Raw genomic sequence first — 19,202 nt, forward strand, 5'->3', positions numbered from 1 at the left:
GCATCACAGTAGCAGTAAAAAGTAACATAAAAATCAGCAGAGAAATAATAATACAGTTCCTGGGTACTACAGGGTGGCAGGGGCCACAGAGCTCTGGTGGTATGAGACAGTTCTTATTATCTGCAAGTTGGAAAGTCCTTACCAGGCTCAACTGTAGCAATGAGGAAAGCCCAGGGTCGTACCAGCTGGTGTTCCAGGGAAAGCTGGACTGCTGTAGATAAAATGCTGCTGTGGGTACTGGTTAGAACCAGACAGGTGTTGGCACGGAGTGGATACTGGCTGGAACCAGTTAAATAATAAATAAAGCTTGAGAGCGATGCAATGTAGATGAAATGTAGAATTTGAGAGCGGAGAAATAATAATACCGGTGGAGAGTGGTAAACTGCAGAAAGGACACCGGCCCTTTAAGAGAAGCTGTACACTGCTGGAAGCTGAGCTGGAAGCAGGTGATGTTGTAGCTGGAAACAGGTGAGTCCAGAATGGATCGGAGAGTCAGGCTACACCGCAGATGGAATGCTGGTGCGGGTCTCTATAGCAGAAGTCTGGAGACAGGAGCTGGAACCTGGAAGACATTCACAGAAGAGAGACAAACTGGAACTAGGTTTGACAACCAAAGCACTGACGCCTTCCTTGCTCAGGCACAACCTATTTATACCTGCAGCAAGGAAGGCATTGGCTAGGCAATTATGCAAATTAATAATACTGACAACGGATTGGTAGGAATGATCAGCTGACAGAATCCAAGATGGCTGCGCCCATGCAGACACTTGGAGGGAAGTTTGGATTGTAATCCATGTGGTCTGGAAAACAGTAATGGTGGCGCCGGCCACCGGAGACAGGAGACGCCAGGCTGACAGATGCACATCCGACCACGCGGACACAGCGGAGGCCGCGGCTGACGTAATCGCCACTCTGAATGCAGAAGCTCAGGGACGGCGGCGGAGGCCGCGGGAGACGCCATGCCAGATGTATAAGGCGTTACTGTGACTGCGTCCAGAGAGACAGGAGAGGATGCGGGAATGTGCACATCAGGATAACAGATGGGATCCGGTCCTGGAGCGCTGAGCCAGCCTTAGGAGGCATCTGATAGGTAAGAAATGGCGTCCAGATACCCGGATCGTGACAGCACCCCCCCCTTTAGGAGTGGCCCCAGGACACTTCTTTGGCTTTTGAGGAAACTTGGAATGGAATCTCCGGACCAAGGCAGAAGCATGGACATCAGAAGCATTGGTCCATGAACGTTCCTCAGGGCCATAACCCTTCCAGTCAATAAGATACTGAAGTTGACCGTAACGGTGACGTGAGTCCAGGATCTTGGCTACTTCATACTCAACGCCTCGTTGAGTTTGGACTTTCGGAGTTGGAGGAAGTGAGGAATGAAACCGATTCAAGATTAGCGGTTTCAACAAGGAAACATGGAATGTCCTGGGTATCTTTAAGAAGGGAGGCAACTGGAGTCTGTAAGCAACAGGATTGATGACTTGATCAATTTTAAAAGGACCGATGTAGCGAGGTGCAAACTTCATACTGGGAACTCTTAACCTCAAATTCTTCGTGGATAACCATACCCGATCACCCACCTTGAGAGCAGGAACTGCTCGACGCTTCATATCCGCAAACTTCTTGTACCTGAACGATGCCTTGAGCAGAGCTGATCGTACGCTCTTCCAGATATTGGCAAACTGATGCAAGGTGATATCCACTGCGGGAACAGAAGTTGCTGGAAGCGGTTGGAACTCAGGGACTTTAGGGTGGAATCCAAAGTTGGTGAAGAATGGTGTTGAAGAAGATGAAGAATGATACTGGTTGTTATGACAGAACTCGGCCCAGGGAAGTAATTGAACCCAGTCATCTTGAGAGGAGGACACATAGATGCGGAGGAAGGACTCCAAGTCCTGATTCACCCTCTCAGTTTGACCATTGGTCTGAGGATGGTAAGCCGTGGAAAACTTTAGCTTGACTTGGAGGGCTTGACATAAACTTCGCCAGAATTTGGCTGTGAATTGAACTCCTCGATCTGAGATAATTTCTTCTGGAAGACCGTGGAGTCGAAAGATCTCTTGTATGAATACTTGAGCCAACTTGGAAGCTGACGGAAGACCGGTGAGAGGAATGAAGTGTGCCATCTTGGTGAACCGGTCAACTACCACCCAGATGGTATTAAACTTGTTGCACATGGGCAAATCTGTAATAAAATCCATCGACAAATGGGTCCATGGTCGACGGGGAACAGATAGTGGAACCAGTTGCCCCGCAGGCGACTGGCGGGATACTTTATGTTGAGCACACTTTGGGCAAGATGCAATAAACTCCAAAACGTCCTTTTTCAGAGTTGGCCACCAATAGGACCTAGAGATAAACTCCAGGGTTTTTTGGATACCTGTATGTCCGGCAAAGCGGGAAGCATGGGCCCAATGCATGAGCTTCTTCCTTAGTGTCGGCTTCACAAAACTTTTCCCTGATGGGGGCGTAGAGTCCATCCCTACCGTGGAGAATGCCAACGGACTTATAATAGGATGCTTGTCTGAAGACTCTGACTCATTTTCTTGCTCCCATGAGCGGGAAAGGGCATCGGCCTTGCGATTCTGAGAGCCCGGACAGAACTGGAGTTTAAAGTCGAACCTGGAAAAGAAAAGTGCCCATCTGGCCTGACGAGGGTTGAGACATTGTGCGCCTTTCAGATATAGAAGGTTCTTGTGGTCTGTAAGGATGGTGATTGAATGAGAAGCTCCCTCCAACAGATATCTCCACTCCTCTAGAGCGAGCTTGATGGCTAGCAACTCCTGGTCGCCAATGGCATAGTTGCGCTCCGCTGGGGAGAACGTCCGTGAGAAGAAACTGCAAGGATGTAAATGGCCATCTTTAGCCCTCTGAGATAACACCGCTCCTACTCCAACGGAGGAGGCATCCACCTCTAGGATGAAAGGAGAGTCGATGTCAGGCTGTTTCAGGACAGGCGCAGAGATGAACCTCTGTTTTAAAAGATGAAAAGCTTGCATGGCTTCTTCAGACCACTTGGACGGGTTAGCACCCTTCTTGGTGAAAGCAGTAATAGGCGCCACAATGGTGGAAAAGTCTCGTATAAACTTTCGGTAATAATTGGCGAACCCTAAGAACCTCTGGACCCCTTTGAGGGTTAAGGGTACCGGCCAATTCTGGATTGCTTGTAGTTTCTCAGGATCCATCTCTAGTCCGGAACCGGACACAATGTACCCTAGAAACGGAATGGACTTGACTTCAAAGACGCATTTCTCTAATTTGCAATAGAGATGATTGACACGGAGACGGGACAGAACCTCCTTTACCCAAAAACGATGTTCCTCTAAATTGTTGGCAAAAATGAGGATATCATCTAGATAGACCACGACATGACGGTATAGAATGTCTCTGAAGATCTCATTGACGAAATGCTGGAAGACAGCTGGAGCATTGCTCAATCCGAAGGGCATGACGAGGTACTCATAATGTCCGTCACGGGTGTTAAATGCGGTCTTCCACTCGTCACCCTCACGGATCCGGATGAGATTGTATGCACCTCTCAAGTCCAGCTTTGTAAAGATGGTAGCTCCGCTAACTCTGTCAAAGAGCTCAGTAATCAGGGGTAAAGGATAGCGGTTCTTGATGGTAATGTCGTTCAAACCTCTGTAGTCGATGCACGGCCGCAGACCACCATCTTTCTTTTTTACAAAAAAGAAGCCTGCGCCGGCTGGAGAAGAAGAAGGTCGAATTAACCCCTTTGCTAGGTTCTCTTTAATGTATTCCTCCATAGAATGCGTCTCGGGCAGAGACAACGGATAAGTTCGGCCTCGAGGTGGAACCTTCCCTGGAACGAGATCAATCGGGCAGTCCCATTCTCTATGAGGAGGAAGGATATCAGCAGAAGCTTTACTGAACACATCCGTGAAATCTTGATATGGAGGAGGTGGAACATCAGACGACCTGGGGGAGGAAGAACAGACAGGCAACACTTTAAACAAACATGTCTCAGCACAGGAGGGACCCCATGCCAGGATTTGCGTAGTCGTCCAATCAATTGTAGGATTGTGAAGACGGAGCCATGGAAGGCCCAGGACCACAGGATGTGTGGCTCTTGGAATCACTAAAAGTGAAATAAGTTCGGAATGAAGAACTCCCACTCTCAGACGAACTGGTAGAGTCCTTAGAGCAATAACTGTATCAAAAATTTTACTGCCATCCACGGCAGTTAAGGAAAAGGAGGAAGGAAGTCTCTCGGTGGGTAGGGACCACCGTTTAACATAGGCTTCGGTAATAAAGTTCCCAGCTGCTCCGGAATCCAGGAGGGCAATGACGTTCTGATAACGTTAAGCAACTTGAAGCGAGACTGGGAGATTACAATCTTGAGGAGATGGAGAGGAGATCATTACTCCTAGCCGGCCCTCTCCGAGCTAGGATTTGAAGTTTCCCGGACATTTGGGACAGGCATGAATAGTGTGAGACGGGGCTGCACAATACAGACAGAGAGACTCAGAGAGACGTCTTCGGCGCTCAGCAGGAGTTAAACGGGAACGGCCAATTTGCATGGGTTCATCTTTAGTTGGTGACAGTTGGCGAGGAGGAGGAGCAGAAGATTTTGGAGCAGATGATCTTCCACGCTCAGTTGCTCTCTCTCTGAAACGTAAGTCAACTTTTGTACAAAGTGAGATTAGCTCATCTAACTTGGAGGGTAAGTCTCTGGTAGCTAACTCATCTTTAATACGCTCGGATAAACCATGCCAGAATGCAGCATACAGGGCCTCGTCGTTCCATGCCAGTTCAGATGCCAGGATCTGGAACTGTATAAGATATTGTCCTACAGTATGTGATCCCTGGCGTAAACGGAGAATCTCAGACGAAGCTGAAGTTACCCGGCCTGGCTCGTCGAAGATGCGCCTGAATGTTGACACGAATGCAGTGTAAGAAGATAGCAGGGTGTCGGACCTCTCCCATAACGGTGATGCCCAGTCAAGGGCTGAGCCACTGAGAAGTGAGATGATGTAGGCAATTTTTGTACGGTCACTGGGAAAATTGCCAGGTTGTAGCTCAAACTGAATCTCACACTGGTTGAGAAATCCCCTGCAGAATCTTGGAGATCCGTCAAATTTTGCTGGCGTTGGAAGATGAAGACGTGGAGCAGAAACGGGTAAGGTGGGTGGGGTTATAGTTGGAGTCACTGTGGTTGACGCCCCAGATGCGCCTGATCCACGGAGAGTTGTCTGAATCCCATCCAGCCGAGTAGAGAAATCCTGGAGATAGCGGATGATGTGGCCCTGTGCAGCCTCCTGATGTTCAAGTCGGGCTGCCAGTTCTTGCATCGGCCTGGCCGCTTGATCCTGGTCTCCGGCTGGATTCATTAGGTCAGTGCTTACTGTCACAACTGAGGGCCTGAGCTGACGGAAGGCAGCCTCAGTTGTAGGGGCTGAGATGTACCGGAACCTGGGAGGTTGTATCAGACCCCTGGACATGTAAGTAACATGAAGAGAAACCGCCCGAAGGCGTGACCACGACAACTTGAGTAAAAGTCAATGATATTTATTTATGACAAACTCCATGCATCACAGTAGCAGTAAAAAGTAACATAAAAATCAGCAGAGAAATAATAATACAGTTCCTGGGTACTACAGGGTGGCAGGGGCCACAGAGCTCTGGTGGTATGAGACAGTTCTTATTATCTGCAAGTTGGAAAGTCCTTACCAGGCTCAACTGTAGCAATGAGGAAAGCCCAGGGTCGTACCAGCTGGTGTTCCAGGGAAAGCTGGACTGCTGTAGATAAAATGCTGCTGTGGGTACTGGTTAGAACCAGACAGGTGTTGGCACGGAGTGGATACTGGCTGTACCCAGTTAAATAATAAATAAAGCTTGAGAGCGATGCAATGTAGATGAAATGTAGAATTTGAGAGCGGAGAAATAATAATACCGGTGGAGAGTGGTAAACTGCAGAAAGGACACCGGCCCTTTAAGAGAAGCTGTACACTGCTGGAAGCTGAGCTGGAAGCAGGTGATGTTGTAGCTGGAAACAGGTGAGTCCAGAATGGATCGGAGAGTCAGGCTACACCGCAGATGGAATGCTGGTGCGGGTCTCTATAGCAGAAGTCTGGAGACAGGAGCTGGAACCTGGAAGACATTCACAGAAGAGAGACAAACTGGAACTAGGTTTGACAACCAAAGCACTGACGCCTTCCTTGCTCAGGCACAACCTATTTATACCTGCAGCAAGGAAGGCATTGGCTAGGCAATTATGCAAATTAATAATACTGACAACGGATTGGTAGGAATGATCAGCTGACAGAATCCAAGATGGCTGCGCCCATGCAGACACTTGGAGGGAAGTTTGGATTGTAATCCATGTGGTCTGGAAAACAGTAATGGCGGCGCCGGCCACCGGAGACAGGAGACGCCAGGCTGACAGATGCACATCCGACCACGCGGACACAGCGGAGGCCGCGGCTGACGTAATCGCCACTCTGAATGCAGAAGCTCAGGGACGGCGGCGGAGGCCGCGGGAGACGCCATGCCAGATGTATAAGGCGTTACTGTGACTGCGTCCAGAGAGACAGGAGAGGATGCGGGAATGTGCACATCAGGATAACAGATGGGATCCGGTCCTGGAGCGCTGAGCCAGCCTTAGGAGGCATCTGATAGGTAAGAAATGGCGTCCAGATACCCGGATCGTGACACTCACTCTCACTCAAAATAGTCCGTATTTCGGAATATTCCGTATTTTGGAATATTTGGATATGGGATACTCAACCTGTAGTACTCTATATTTACTATATGTTTGTCGGTGGTGCTGTCAGGAGTAGAATATGAAAGTGCTCATATTTGTGATGGAATAAATAATATCAAGGGCGCCCCATGTAGGAGTGTGTCCTTCTGTTTGCAAAACCCAACAAATGTAATCCCCCCAAATAAATAAATAAATAAATAAAATGTCCAAAGTGCCACTGCTATTGCAACATATACAATCATTTCCAAAAAGTTATATATCTGTACTGCAAAAGGTAGTGGCCAGGGAAGATTGATGATTTGCACACCTCCTTGTGACACGAGTTCCAGGACTACAACTAGTATACTGTGTTTAATCTTATCATTCCGTTACTTTGTTGCTCTTTTTCTATTGCTTATTTCACAGGTTACAAATCTTCCATTTCTGTCTCCATGCAGTGTTTCCGCATTGTTAAAGAAGGAGAAAATGGGTGAGAGCTACCAGCTGGATGGGCGTCTCTCAGTTCTGGAGAAGCAGGTGAGGCAGTTTATAGACTGTTCATATTGTGTATCTGGATCTGACAGAAGCCTCTGATCCTCTCCAATGCTTCTCCAGAGATTAATACAAAGAGTACCCATGTGTCCCATCTAGATACATCACAGTCAACTATTACATTGGCTACTAGTAATCTGACTTCTACCACCATATGCATGTTTTTATCAACATGGAAATGTCTATGAAAAGAGTTTTGCAGCCATAACCCATGTGAAGGGCTGGTTGGGGGACGTACAATGCTTCTCAGGTCTTAATAATGTAGCTGGAAATACTTGTCACAAGACAAGTACTGAATCCTCACCAGTCATAATACCTCATTTTGGTCACATTAATATATATTAATAGTATGTGGAGGTGACCTTTGACTGCATTCAACCTGCTCTGCCCCCATTCCCACCTCCATCTTCCACCTTTCTCTTTATCCCTGTTCTGCCCTCTGTCCCATCTTCATCCCTGCTCTGCCCTCTGTCCCACCTCCATCTTCCAACTTCCTCTTTATCCCTGCTCTGCCCTCTGTCCCATCTCCATCCCTGCTCTACCTCTGCCCTCTGTCCCATCTCCATCCCTGCTCTACCTCTGCCCTCTGTCCCATCTCCATCCCTGCTCTACCTCTGCCCTCTGTCCCATCTCCATCCCTGCTCTACCTCTGCCCTCTGTCCCATCTCCATCCCTGCTCTACCTCTGCCCTCTGTCCCATCTCCATCCCTGCTCTACCTCTGCCCTCTGTCCCATCTCCATCCCTACTCTACCTCTGCCCTCTGTCCCATCTCCAACACTGCTCTACCTCTGCCCTCTGTCCCATCTCCAACACTGCTCTACCTCTGCCCTCTGTCCCATCTCCAACACTGCTCTACCTCTGCCCTCTGTCCCATCTCCATCCCTGCTCTACCTCTGCCCTCTGTCCCATCTCCATCCCTGCTCTACCTCTGCCCTCTGTCCCATCTGTCCCATCTCCATCCCTGCTCTACCTCTGCCCTCTGTCCCATCTGTCCCATCTCCATCCCTGCTCTACTTCTGCCCTCTGTCCCACCTCCATCCTAAAACAAAAAATTCACAAGGGGTTGAACCTCAGACCGGTAGACCCATCATCTCAGCGAGGGGGTCCCCCTTTCAACCTACTGCTGTTCTACTAGATTCCATATTGAAACCTCTGGTACAGGAACATCCACATTTTTTGATAGACACCACCATGCTCTTAAATGAGATTAGGAATTGGATCAACTACCAAAAGATGTATGGCTGGTAACAGCAGACGTCACCAGCCTATACACAATCATTTCACATCAACCAGGCATCACAGCAGTCAAGAAACTATTGGAAAACAAGAGCAATTTAAATGCATCCCATATAGATATTATTTTACATCTATTACAACTTATTCTCACAAACAACTTTTTTCTGTTTGATAAAACATTCTTTTTACAGAACAAGGGATGTGCTATGGGCTAATCAGTAGCCCCACATATGCCAACATCTATATGTTTGACGTGGAACATGATTTATTTTTCTCTAATGAGGAGATTTCATCCAACATTGGGGGTCATTCCAAGTTGATCGCTCGCTAGCTACTTTTTGCAGAGCTGCGATCAGATAGTTGGTGCCAATGGAGGAGTGTATTTTCGCTTTGCAAGTGTGTGAACGCTTTTGCAGCCGAGTGGTACAAAAAAGTTTTGTGCAGTTTCTGAGTAGGTTTGAACTTACTCAGCTGCTGCGATCACTTCAGCCTGTTCGTGTCCAGATTTCACGTCAGTCTGCAAATGCTTGGACACGCCTGCGTTTTTCCAACCACTCCCAGAAAACGGTCAGTTGCCACCCACAAATGCCCTCTTCCTGTCAATCTCCTTGTGATCTGCTGTATGAATGGATTCTTCGTTAAATCTATCTCTCAGCAACGATCCACTTTGTACTCGTACGACGTGCATGCGCATTGCGGTGCATACGCATGCGCAGTTTTGCAGAGTTTTGACCTGATCGCACCGCAGCGAAAAAAACCTAGCTTGCTAACAGGTCGGAATGACCCCCTCTGTTTCGTACAAACACTTTATAGATGATTTATTCATAATCTGGAAAGGACCTCAAAATATGTTACAACAACTGCTTGACAAGCATAATTCATCAATCAGTCCAGTCAAATTGGTATACAAAATTAATCAACACATTATTGATTTTCTTGATGTTAGGATTTCAATCAATGAATCCCGCATCTTTACTACTGTCTACACCAAATCTACCGACAGAAACACGTTTCTGCACTGGTCAAGTTGTCACCTTAATTGACTAATATTTGGATTACGATACTCCCCAAATGATTAGAATCAGAAGAATCAATAGTGAGATTGAAACTGCAGCAGTTCAAATGGACGAATTGATTGAAAGAGTCATCAAACAAGGTTATGATTCCAAGCACCTCTTAACTACTAAAGTCAAAGTATTACAGATGGATGAAGACTCTTTGCTGCGAAAGAAGGACAAAACCATACAAAAATAAAAATTTCCTTGGAAAACACAGTACAATGCATCCTTGGCCATGATTAATAAAATTTCAAACCAACATTGGCACCTTATCCAAACTGATAAAAACTTGAAGATGCAGGAAACAGAATTAATGCCATGCTATGTGAGGTCCAGGAATATCAGAGACATTTTGGTCAAGACAGATATCTCGGAAAAAAACACACAAATAATGATCAACTTCCTGTCGCATAAAAAGTGCATGTACCACTTGTAAATGTGCATGTACCACTTGTAAATGTGCATGTACCACTTGTAAATACTTGATAACAGGCGACACTTTGTCACCCGCATTTGGGTACCAAATATCATATCCGACACCATCTAACTTGTGAATCTACTCATGTGATTTATGAAATCATATGTCCATGTAGTCTCTCCTACATAGGAAAGACCACTAGGAAATTTGAAGAGAGAATGACAGCGCATTGGTCGGCAGTGGCGCACCCAGGGGGGGTTTCCGAGTACCCAGAAACCCCCCTCCACTTTTTTTTTTAGCTGCATGAGTATTATTAATGGCTGTCTAGCGTCCTCTGCAGCCTGCTGTCTTTCTGGTGGCACTTGTAAGTGCAATAAAAGTTTACTTTATTTTAATTATAGTACATATATATCCATGTGCATACATATATAAACATGTATATACATACATACATATAAACATACACACACACACATATGATATATATACATGTGTATATATACGTGTACTGTATGTGTGTGTATATATGTATAGATATATAGATATATATATATATATATGCATGTTTAATATGCTGTGTATGTGTGTATATATATATATATACACACGGTATATATATGGGGTGGTCTTCAGTATGCCGACTGATGGGTTCCCGGCGCACAGTATACCTGCGCCGGGATCCCGACAGCCGGCATACCGACAATTGTTCTCCCTCGTGGGGGTCCACGACCCCCCTGGAGGGAGAATAAAATAGCGTGGCGAGCGCAGCAAGGCCGCAAGGGGCTCATTTGCGCTCGCCACACTGTCGGTAAGCAGGCGGTCGGGCTCCCGGCGCCGGTATGCTGGTCGCCGGGATCCTGTCCGCCGGCATACCATAGTGAACCCTATATGTGTAGATATGTATGTGTATATATATATATATATATAGATATACACAGACACACTAGTTTTACGGAACCTGCATATACTGGGTCACCTAAGTCCCCACCCCCGTGATTGGCTCCACCCAGTTCTGGAAAACCCCCCCCCATGCAAATCCTGCGTTTGCCACTGGTACTTCACCCAAAAGGCCTTAAAGACATACTTCCTTTAGCATGTTTACAGTAATTATGTCCGCCTTTTTCCAAAAATCTTTTACTTAACCTTTTCTCTTCTCTATATTCCTTCTTTTACCCTGTACTATCATCTGATTACTTTTTTACATCGTTCTTTATAGGGACTTAATCCCATACAGATACATTTATTTTTCAACATATATTATGTTCTAATGCAGTATAGGATATAATGAACACTGAATCAGTGAAACGTTGACCGCTACTTGTGTCCTTCTGATATTTCAATGAGCCCTGGGTGCCACACACATTCAGACTCCATATACCGTCACAGAACAGTGAGGGCACCGGGCGCAGCTCATAAAGGTTTACAGGAGTGCCACACCATTCTGTTGTGTGTGTGTGTGTGTGTGTGTGTGTGTGTGTGTGTATATATATATATATATATATATATATATATACATACACACACATATACACATCAGTGACGTGCAGTGAGGTCATTGGCTGGAGAGGCACTGGATGATTCACACCTGCTCCCCCCCCCCCCTATGGAAAAAACAAAACAATTGGGGTTCCCATGCTTAACCAAAACCAGCACCAGGTCGAACCAGCCAGGGTGGGCAATGCCAAAGCAGGGGGGACACTCAGTGTGGGGCCCCCCTGCCATCACATTAAACTCCCCCCAAAGCAGCCAGTCCAGGGCTGGAATTCCTTGGAAAATAGGGACCCCAGAAAAAATAAATGGAGTCTCCCCTCCCGAGCAACACCCCCTGGGCTGAAATCCCAGTGCTATGCCCCGCACCTCTGGTGGTGGTGGGTGCGGAGTTCATGTTGGTCCCAGCAAGCCTGCTTCATCATGCCGGCACTTGGAGAGCCCACTGGCACCTGTAGTCCTCCTGTAAAAAAAATATTAAAGTAAATACAAGACACATTTTATTTTAAAAAGTTTACTGTACAGGATCTTCACCTGGGGGGCGGCGGCCTTTGGGCAGCTCTTTTCCATGGCCACCGCCTCCCCAGGACTTCTGGAGTCTTCTGTTTTCACCTGGGGGGCTGTTGCCTCTCCAGGGCTTCCGCGTCTTCACCTGGGAGGTGGCGGCCTTTGGGCAGCTCTTTTCCATGACCACCGCCTCCCCTGGGCTTCCCGGTGTCTTCTGTCTTTGGGGGCTCTTGCACGCTGCCTCCCCGCCAGCGACTGATAGCCGCTGCCTCGCGCTGGCTTCTTTAAGCCAGCCCCGAGGGGCGGAGCGATGACGCGGCAAGCCGTGATTGGCTTGCGGTGGCCATTTTTGAAATTGGAACCACTCTGCTCAGCTGCCGAACTCTGCAAAATGACAGGAGGGACTGGATCCTCTTGGATCCAGGCCTGCCATCATGCCAGCTATCCGCCATCATGCCAGCTATCCCCGCTGGGTCCCGCCACTGCTAACGCTCGCACCTCCACCGCATCCACACTGCACATCCCGCTACCCAACCAGTGATGACAGCGGATCCAGTGACAGATCCGCTGTCCAATCACATCTGCCTGACTGACAAGTGCAGTGAAAGCATGTTCCTGTCACCAAAGCACTTAAACTAGTGCTGCTTTTCATGTTATTTTCATTGGGTTTTTAATGCCCACGGTTTGGCCCTGCCCCTGTCCGCACCCCGCTCCAACACCTTTCCTACTGTTAACGGGAGGCACCGCTATCGGTGCCTCCCAAACCTACTTTTAAAGTAAAAATGGCTAGTATAATATGAAGCAGATACTTATGACACAGAATGTGTCATAAGTATCTTCTTTATATTATTTTAACCACTAATATATATATAGCTATAGATACACACACACACACACACACACACACACACACACACACACACACACACTGTATAGACTGTCACAATCGCGAGGGTGGGTGGGTTGCCAGGGCCCAGGAAGATCACATGACTTAGCCTGCCTATGGTGTGGCAGGGGGTGTATCTGTGTTGGACTCTAGGTAAAGGCTTGGGCTGTGGGCCAAAGCTTCTTTGTTCCAGCCTTCCCTCCCACCCTTTAGTTTTCTGGGTTGGTGTTTGATCGTTGGCTATTTTGTGGCGAGAAAGAACGGCAGATCACCAATCCAGGTGCAGTAATTTAGATTGGGTGTGCTTTCTTTGTTGACTGTAGTTGGCTGTACCACCCCATCAGGGGCAGTATCATCACTTAAACGGGTGAGTAGTCAGGTTAGAAGGCGAGTGGATCCCCTTGGTGGTGTACTAGCTGAGTTGTGCACCTTGGGTGATATCTGCCTACAATGCATATTGCTGGTGGTATTGTGGATTGTGCTGATTCTGGCCGTCCTTCCTTTGCCACCATACTTTCCCTTACATAGAAATGTTAATAAATAGTTTATAGTTTTTCTGCCAAATGTATGTCTCCGTGTCTTTCTTTATTAGATTATTATTAGTAGCTTTATTCTATTATGGGTAAGTGATTTACATACATGACACACCTCATCCTATAGAAGGTTTATGTAACTATCACATCTGTCACTGACACTTTCTCCACAATGTCATCACACAGTATACCTAATAACCAGGACACGCCACCTGAATGCCTAAACCACTATGTTCTGTACAGCGCTGCAGCATATGATGGTGCTTTATAAATAACTGGTAACAATAATAAAAGCCCCTTGTAAATATACTCTCTGGTGATTTCAGAAGTCACAGTTCGATCTGCTTCCTTATGTTGACATTCTGTCCATGCCAACATTTTCCAGGTGTCGATATTCATGAGGTTGACATGGTAACTCTTGACATTATGGCATTGATATTATGAACGTTGGCAGTGTCAATGACTGCATTCAGGACACGACAGGTCTGGTGGTATATCCCTCCCTAGCTATGGTTCATGCCTGATCATTTCCCACTCTCTCTCTCTGACAGATGGCTCAGTCCACGCAATGCCTCAACTGGATCATGTCTGCGCTTCAAGAGAAAGGTTTTAGCAGCAAAACTCAGATTTCAGGTACAAGACAGACAATGTGTAATATGTATCGTAAGAAGAGACAGACAATGTATATTTTTCTTACGTCCTAGAGGATGCTGGGGTCCACATTAGTACCATGGGGTATAGACGGGTCCACCAGGAACCATTGAGACTTTAAGAGTTTGAGAGTGTGGGCTGGCTCCTCCCTCTATGCCCCTCCTACCAGACTCAGTTTAGAAAATGTGCCCGGAGGAGCCAGTCACAGCTAGGGGAGCTCTCCTGAGCTTTTCTGGTAAAGTTTTATTTTAGAGTTTATTTTTTTTACAGGAGGCTATTGGCAACAGCCTGCCTGCAGCGAGGGACTAAGGGGGGAACAGTGTCCGCCCTGTGGGGTCTGAGCCACTGACTCTGCTGACTGGACACTGAGCTCCAGAGCGGTCTGATCGGTCTCGGCCACAGGGGAACCGCTCGCCCCATTAGTATGCCGCCGACCCCTTACAGAGCTGAAGAAAGTGGTGAGTTAGTGGCAAGCGGGGGGCTGGTGTGAAGATGGTGACAATGGGGTTGGGAGCGCGGTATTAACTGCGCTTCTGGGATTGTATCAGAGGCACATAGTGCAGCGCTGTGAGGGGTACCCTGGGCCAGCGCCGACACCCCACATTGGTCAGCAAGCCTGTCGGGGTCCAGGGATCTCAGCGAGCAACTTTTCCTCAGGCCAGTATAATCATCTGAAGAGCGTGAAGACAGCGCCATTATGGGGGCGGAGCTTCTCCTCAGAGCGGACCCAGCAGCGTTCCAGCACCATTTTCCTGCATGCAAGCACTCATGTAAGCACTGTGAGGAAGATTCAGGTCCCTCCACAGCAACTCCAGCTTACTGTACACGGTACCAGGGGGTTGTAGAAGGGAGTGTATGGGTTGGCTCCAATCTCTGTCTCTCTCTTGCCATTCTTGGGGGGGAAACTCTGTCTACCCTCACCTGTGTGTGTGTGGAGTGTTTGGTGGTCACCTTTAGCTATATCCAGGGACACTGTGTCATATGCTGCAGAGGATTTATCCTCCCAGGATGATCCCATTCCATGTAATCAGGTTAGCACTTGTTTAGCACAGATACCAGCAAGGGAACCAGAGTGGTTTTCCTCTATCAAATCTTGGATTTCTCAGATTTCTGACAGGGTTGCTAGTAATGAATCTGCAACCCAGGTATTACAGAGCTCTACGGCAGTATGGCCTGTGTCTGGTACCTCAGGACACCCCGCTATATACCCCCATAAACGTGCGCTTGTGCAGGTAACACAAGACGACACGGATACTGATTCTGACACTACAGATGGTGATGGGGATGTGTTGCGGGGGTCCGCATCTCTTAGAAGGGGGGTGCAATTGTTGATAGAGGCTATCAGAGATTTGTTAAATGTTAATTATACCACACCTGAGCAGGTTGAGGAGGCTTTTTTCACTGAAAATAAGAAAGCCTCGCTAACCTTCCCTGCGTCAAAAGAGCTGAATGCTATATTTGAAAAAGCATGGGTGAACCCTGAAAAGAAGTTTCAGATCCCTAAGAGGTTTCTGGTAGCTTTTCCTTTCCCTGAGGAGCATAAGAAAAGGTGGGAAAAAAACCCGCCGATTGTTTACGCATCTGTGTCCAGACTCTCAAAAAAGGTGGTTTTACCTGTACTGGGGTCTACCGCCTTAAAGGAGCCGGCAGATAGGAAAATTGATAATACTCTGAAATCAATGTACACTGCTTCAGGGGCGATATTACATCCCACTATTGCTAGTGCATGGATTGCAAAGGCAATAGTTAAGTGATCTGCTGCCTTAATTGAGGATTTGGATACGATGGATAGGGATGACGTTGCATTGTATTTATGCAACATTCATGATTCTGCAGGTTTTATGGTAGAATCCACGAAAGACCTGGGTTCCAAGGCTGTGGGAATTTCCATGTCTGTTTCAGCTCGTCGGGGACTGTGGCTCCATCAGTGGTCGGCTGACGCGGAATCCAGAAGAAGTGTGGAGTCGCTACCCTATACAGGTCAGGCTCTCTTTGGGGAAGCTAAGTCTCCATTTCTTCCCTCAGCAGCACCTGCTCCGAAGAAATCCTACTCCTCAGCTGTGCAGCAGTCCTTTCGGCCTAACAAGCCCAGAAAGGCCAGATCATCCAATACCTTCTTTAGGGGAGGTAAGGTTAAGTCCAAGAAACCTGCCGCTGCAGTTTCCCAGGAACAAAAGCCTGCTTCAGGTACCCCAAAATCCTCCGCATGACGGTGGATGGAACAGCCCAGAGGTGGGGCCTGTGGGAGCGAGACTCAGACAGTTCTGTCATGTCTGGGTATCGTCCGGCCTGGATCCCTGGGTAGTAGATATTGTGTCTCAGGGATACAGGCTGGAATTTCAAAGTCTCCCTCCTCATCGTTTTTTCAAGTCGGGCTTACCAACTCTGTTGGAGGACAGCACAGTGCTTCAATACGCTGTCCAAAGGCTGGTGGAGGCACAGGTCATTGTGCCGGTACCACCTCACATACTGACAAAGGGTTACTATTCTAACCTTTTCGTGGTACCGAAACCGGATGGTTCGGTCAGGCCCATTCTGAACCTAAAATCGTTGAACCCTTTTCAAAAGGAGTTCAAGTTCAAGATGGAGTCTCTCAGGGCGGTTATATCAGGTCTGGAAGAGGGGGAATTCCTGGTATCACTGGATATCAAGGATGCGTACCTTCACATTCCGATTTGGCTGCCGCATCAGGATTATCTCCGCTTCGCATTGCTGGACTGTCATTTTCAGTTCCAGGCCCTGCCATTCGGCCTCTCCACAGCACCGAGGGTGTTTACCAAGGTGATGGCGGAAATGATGGTGTTACTCCGCAAGCAGGGTGTGAACATCATTCCTTATCTGGACGATCTCCTGATAAAGGCATCGTCCAAGGAGAGGCTGCTGCAGTCCATTGTTCTCACAACGCGACTGCTCCAGAGTCATGGGTGGATTCTGAATTTTCCAAAGTCACATTTGGAACCAACCCAGAGGTTGTCATTTCTGGGAATGATCCTGGATACGGAAGTGCAGCAGGTGTTTCTTCCGCGGTACAAGGCGTTGGTGATCCAATCCATGGTTCAGGATGTCTTGAAACCACCCCGGGTGTCGGTTCATCAATGCATTCGCCTGTTGGGAAAGATGGTAGCCTCCTACGAGGCTCTCCAGTACAGGAGTTTCCATGCTCGGCCCTTTCAACTGGATCTCCTGGACAAGTGGTCGGGATCTCACCTCCACATGCATCAGAGAATTCGTCTTTCGCCAAGTGCACGGATTTCTCTCCTCTGGTGGCTCCAATTGCCTCACCTCCTAGAAGGCCGCAGGTTTGGGATTCAGGACTGGGTCCTGCTAACAACGGATGCGAGCCTCTGGGGCTGGGGAGCAGTCACTCAAGGAGTAACCTTCCAAGGACGGTGGTCAAGCCTGGAAGCTGGCCTGCCCATCAACATCCTTTAACTAAGAGCCGTCTACAACGGTCTTCTTCAGGCGGCCCCTCTTCTGAGAAATTGGGCCATTCAAGTGCAGTCGGACAATGTACCAACAGTGGCTTACATAAACCGACAGGGCAGAACGAAGAGCAGAGCAGCAATGTCAGAGGTGACAAGAATACTCCTCTGGACGAAAAAACACGTGTTGGCGCTGTCCGCCATCTTCATTCCGATAGTAGACAACTGGGAAGCAGACTTCCTCAGCAGACATGATCTCCATACAGGAGAGTGGGGACTCCATCCAGAGGTTTTCAAGGAAATAACAGATCTTTGGGGATTGCCCCAAATAGATATGATGGCCTCTAGTCTCAACAAGAAGCTTCAGCGTTATTGTTCTAGGTCGAGGGACCCACAGCCAGTGGCTGTGGACTCCCTGGTGTCTCCGTGGGTGTTCCAGTCAGTGTACATGTTTCCACCACTCCCACTCATCCCAAGAATCCTAAGGCTCGTAAGGAGAACAAGAGTTCAAGCGATCCTCATTGCCCCAGATTGGCCAAGACGGGCTTGGTACGCGGACCTTCTGAATCTACTGCAAGAAGAGCCGAGGCTTCTTCCTCTTTGGGAGGACCTGCTGCAACAGGGGCCGTACGCCTATTAAGACTTACCGCGGCTGCGTTTGACGGCATGGAAGTTGAGCACCTGACTCTTGCTCGGAAAGGTATTCCGAAGAAAGTTATTCCTACCCTCTTACAGGCTAGGAAAGGGGTAACATCAAAACATTACCATGGTATTTGGAAGAAATATGTTTCTTGGTGTGAGTCCAAGAAGTTTCCTGCGGTGGAATTTAAACTGGGACGTTTACACATGCACAAAGTACAAAACATCGATACTTTGCGACAAGTGCCACAGGTGCGTTGGGACCTGATTCATGATAAGGGGTCATATACAAAACAGGTAATGGAGGATTATAAAATAGATGGATTTAGAATCCTTAGATGAGAAAATCGAATATATATATATTGGCAACCATTATTAATACTATGTATGTATGTATGTAAGAGGGAATGCTGAATGCAGTGAGAATATTTTAACTGCGGTATACTGTACTGTATATCAAGGACGTCAATGAAAATGAGAAGTGGGGAGGCAGTGTGTGTTTGGTACGAGGAGTCTGTCAGAGTTTTCACAAATACACAGATACCGGAGGAGGGGGTACTGACGCAGACGCAGCACAGCGAGTCCAGAGGGAGGGGTGTCACTTCTCCAAGGGGACTGGGAGAGAAAGAATACAGAGTGTTATAGACACAGACCACTAGGGTTGGACTGTCCCATAAGGGTAAGGCCCCAGTGGGCCCCACTGCCTGGGGGCCCCTCCTCCTTCTCTAGGGATCAGGCTTCAGACTTTGTACTTGAAGTATACATTATCCAAATGTTACCTTATACTGTTCAGGACAGGGGCACACTCAGGATTTACTCGGGGGTTTCCGTGTGTGTGTGTGTGTGTGTATAATAAAAGGCTAACACTGTTCCTCACCCCTACGGTGAGTCGGTGGCCACTAGATGGCACCCGACGGAGCAATTCAAGTGTGCACACACACACAAACACCTACACACCACAGAATGAGAGAGCCCCAGCTCCCAACATTTTGAGGGGCAGGAGAGGTGCGCACTGGGCTCTCCTCCCCTTTGACAGGGGAAGCGGCGGAAGCAGGAGGAGCAGTAGTGGCAGTGAGCATCAGTGGGGGCATTGTGTAACTGGCACTGC

The 19,202-nt window shown here is 47.9% G+C and overlaps 1 protein-coding gene across 1 annotated transcript in view; it reads left to right on the plus strand.

Annotated features, from left to right (window-relative positions):
- Positions 1–19,202, plus strand: part of LOC134990454 (transient receptor potential cation channel subfamily M member 2-like) — a 220,330-nt gene that overhangs the window by 180,376 nt on the left and 20,752 nt on the right. Inside the window, exons 23-24 of the mRNA XM_063950688.1 lie at positions 7,162–7,240; positions 13,934–14,015. Of these exons, the coding sequence (XP_063806758.1) occupies positions 7,162–7,240; positions 13,934–14,015 (161 nt within the window). The remainder of the gene's footprint in view (positions 1–7,161; positions 7,241–13,933; positions 14,016–19,202) is intronic.

This window comes from Pseudophryne corroboree, chromosome 2 (genome assembly GCF_028390025.1).
Source record: "Pseudophryne corroboree isolate aPseCor3 chromosome 2, aPseCor3.hap2, whole genome shotgun sequence".
Lineage (NCBI taxonomy): Eukaryota > Metazoa > Chordata > Amphibia > Anura > Myobatrachidae > Pseudophryne > Pseudophryne corroboree.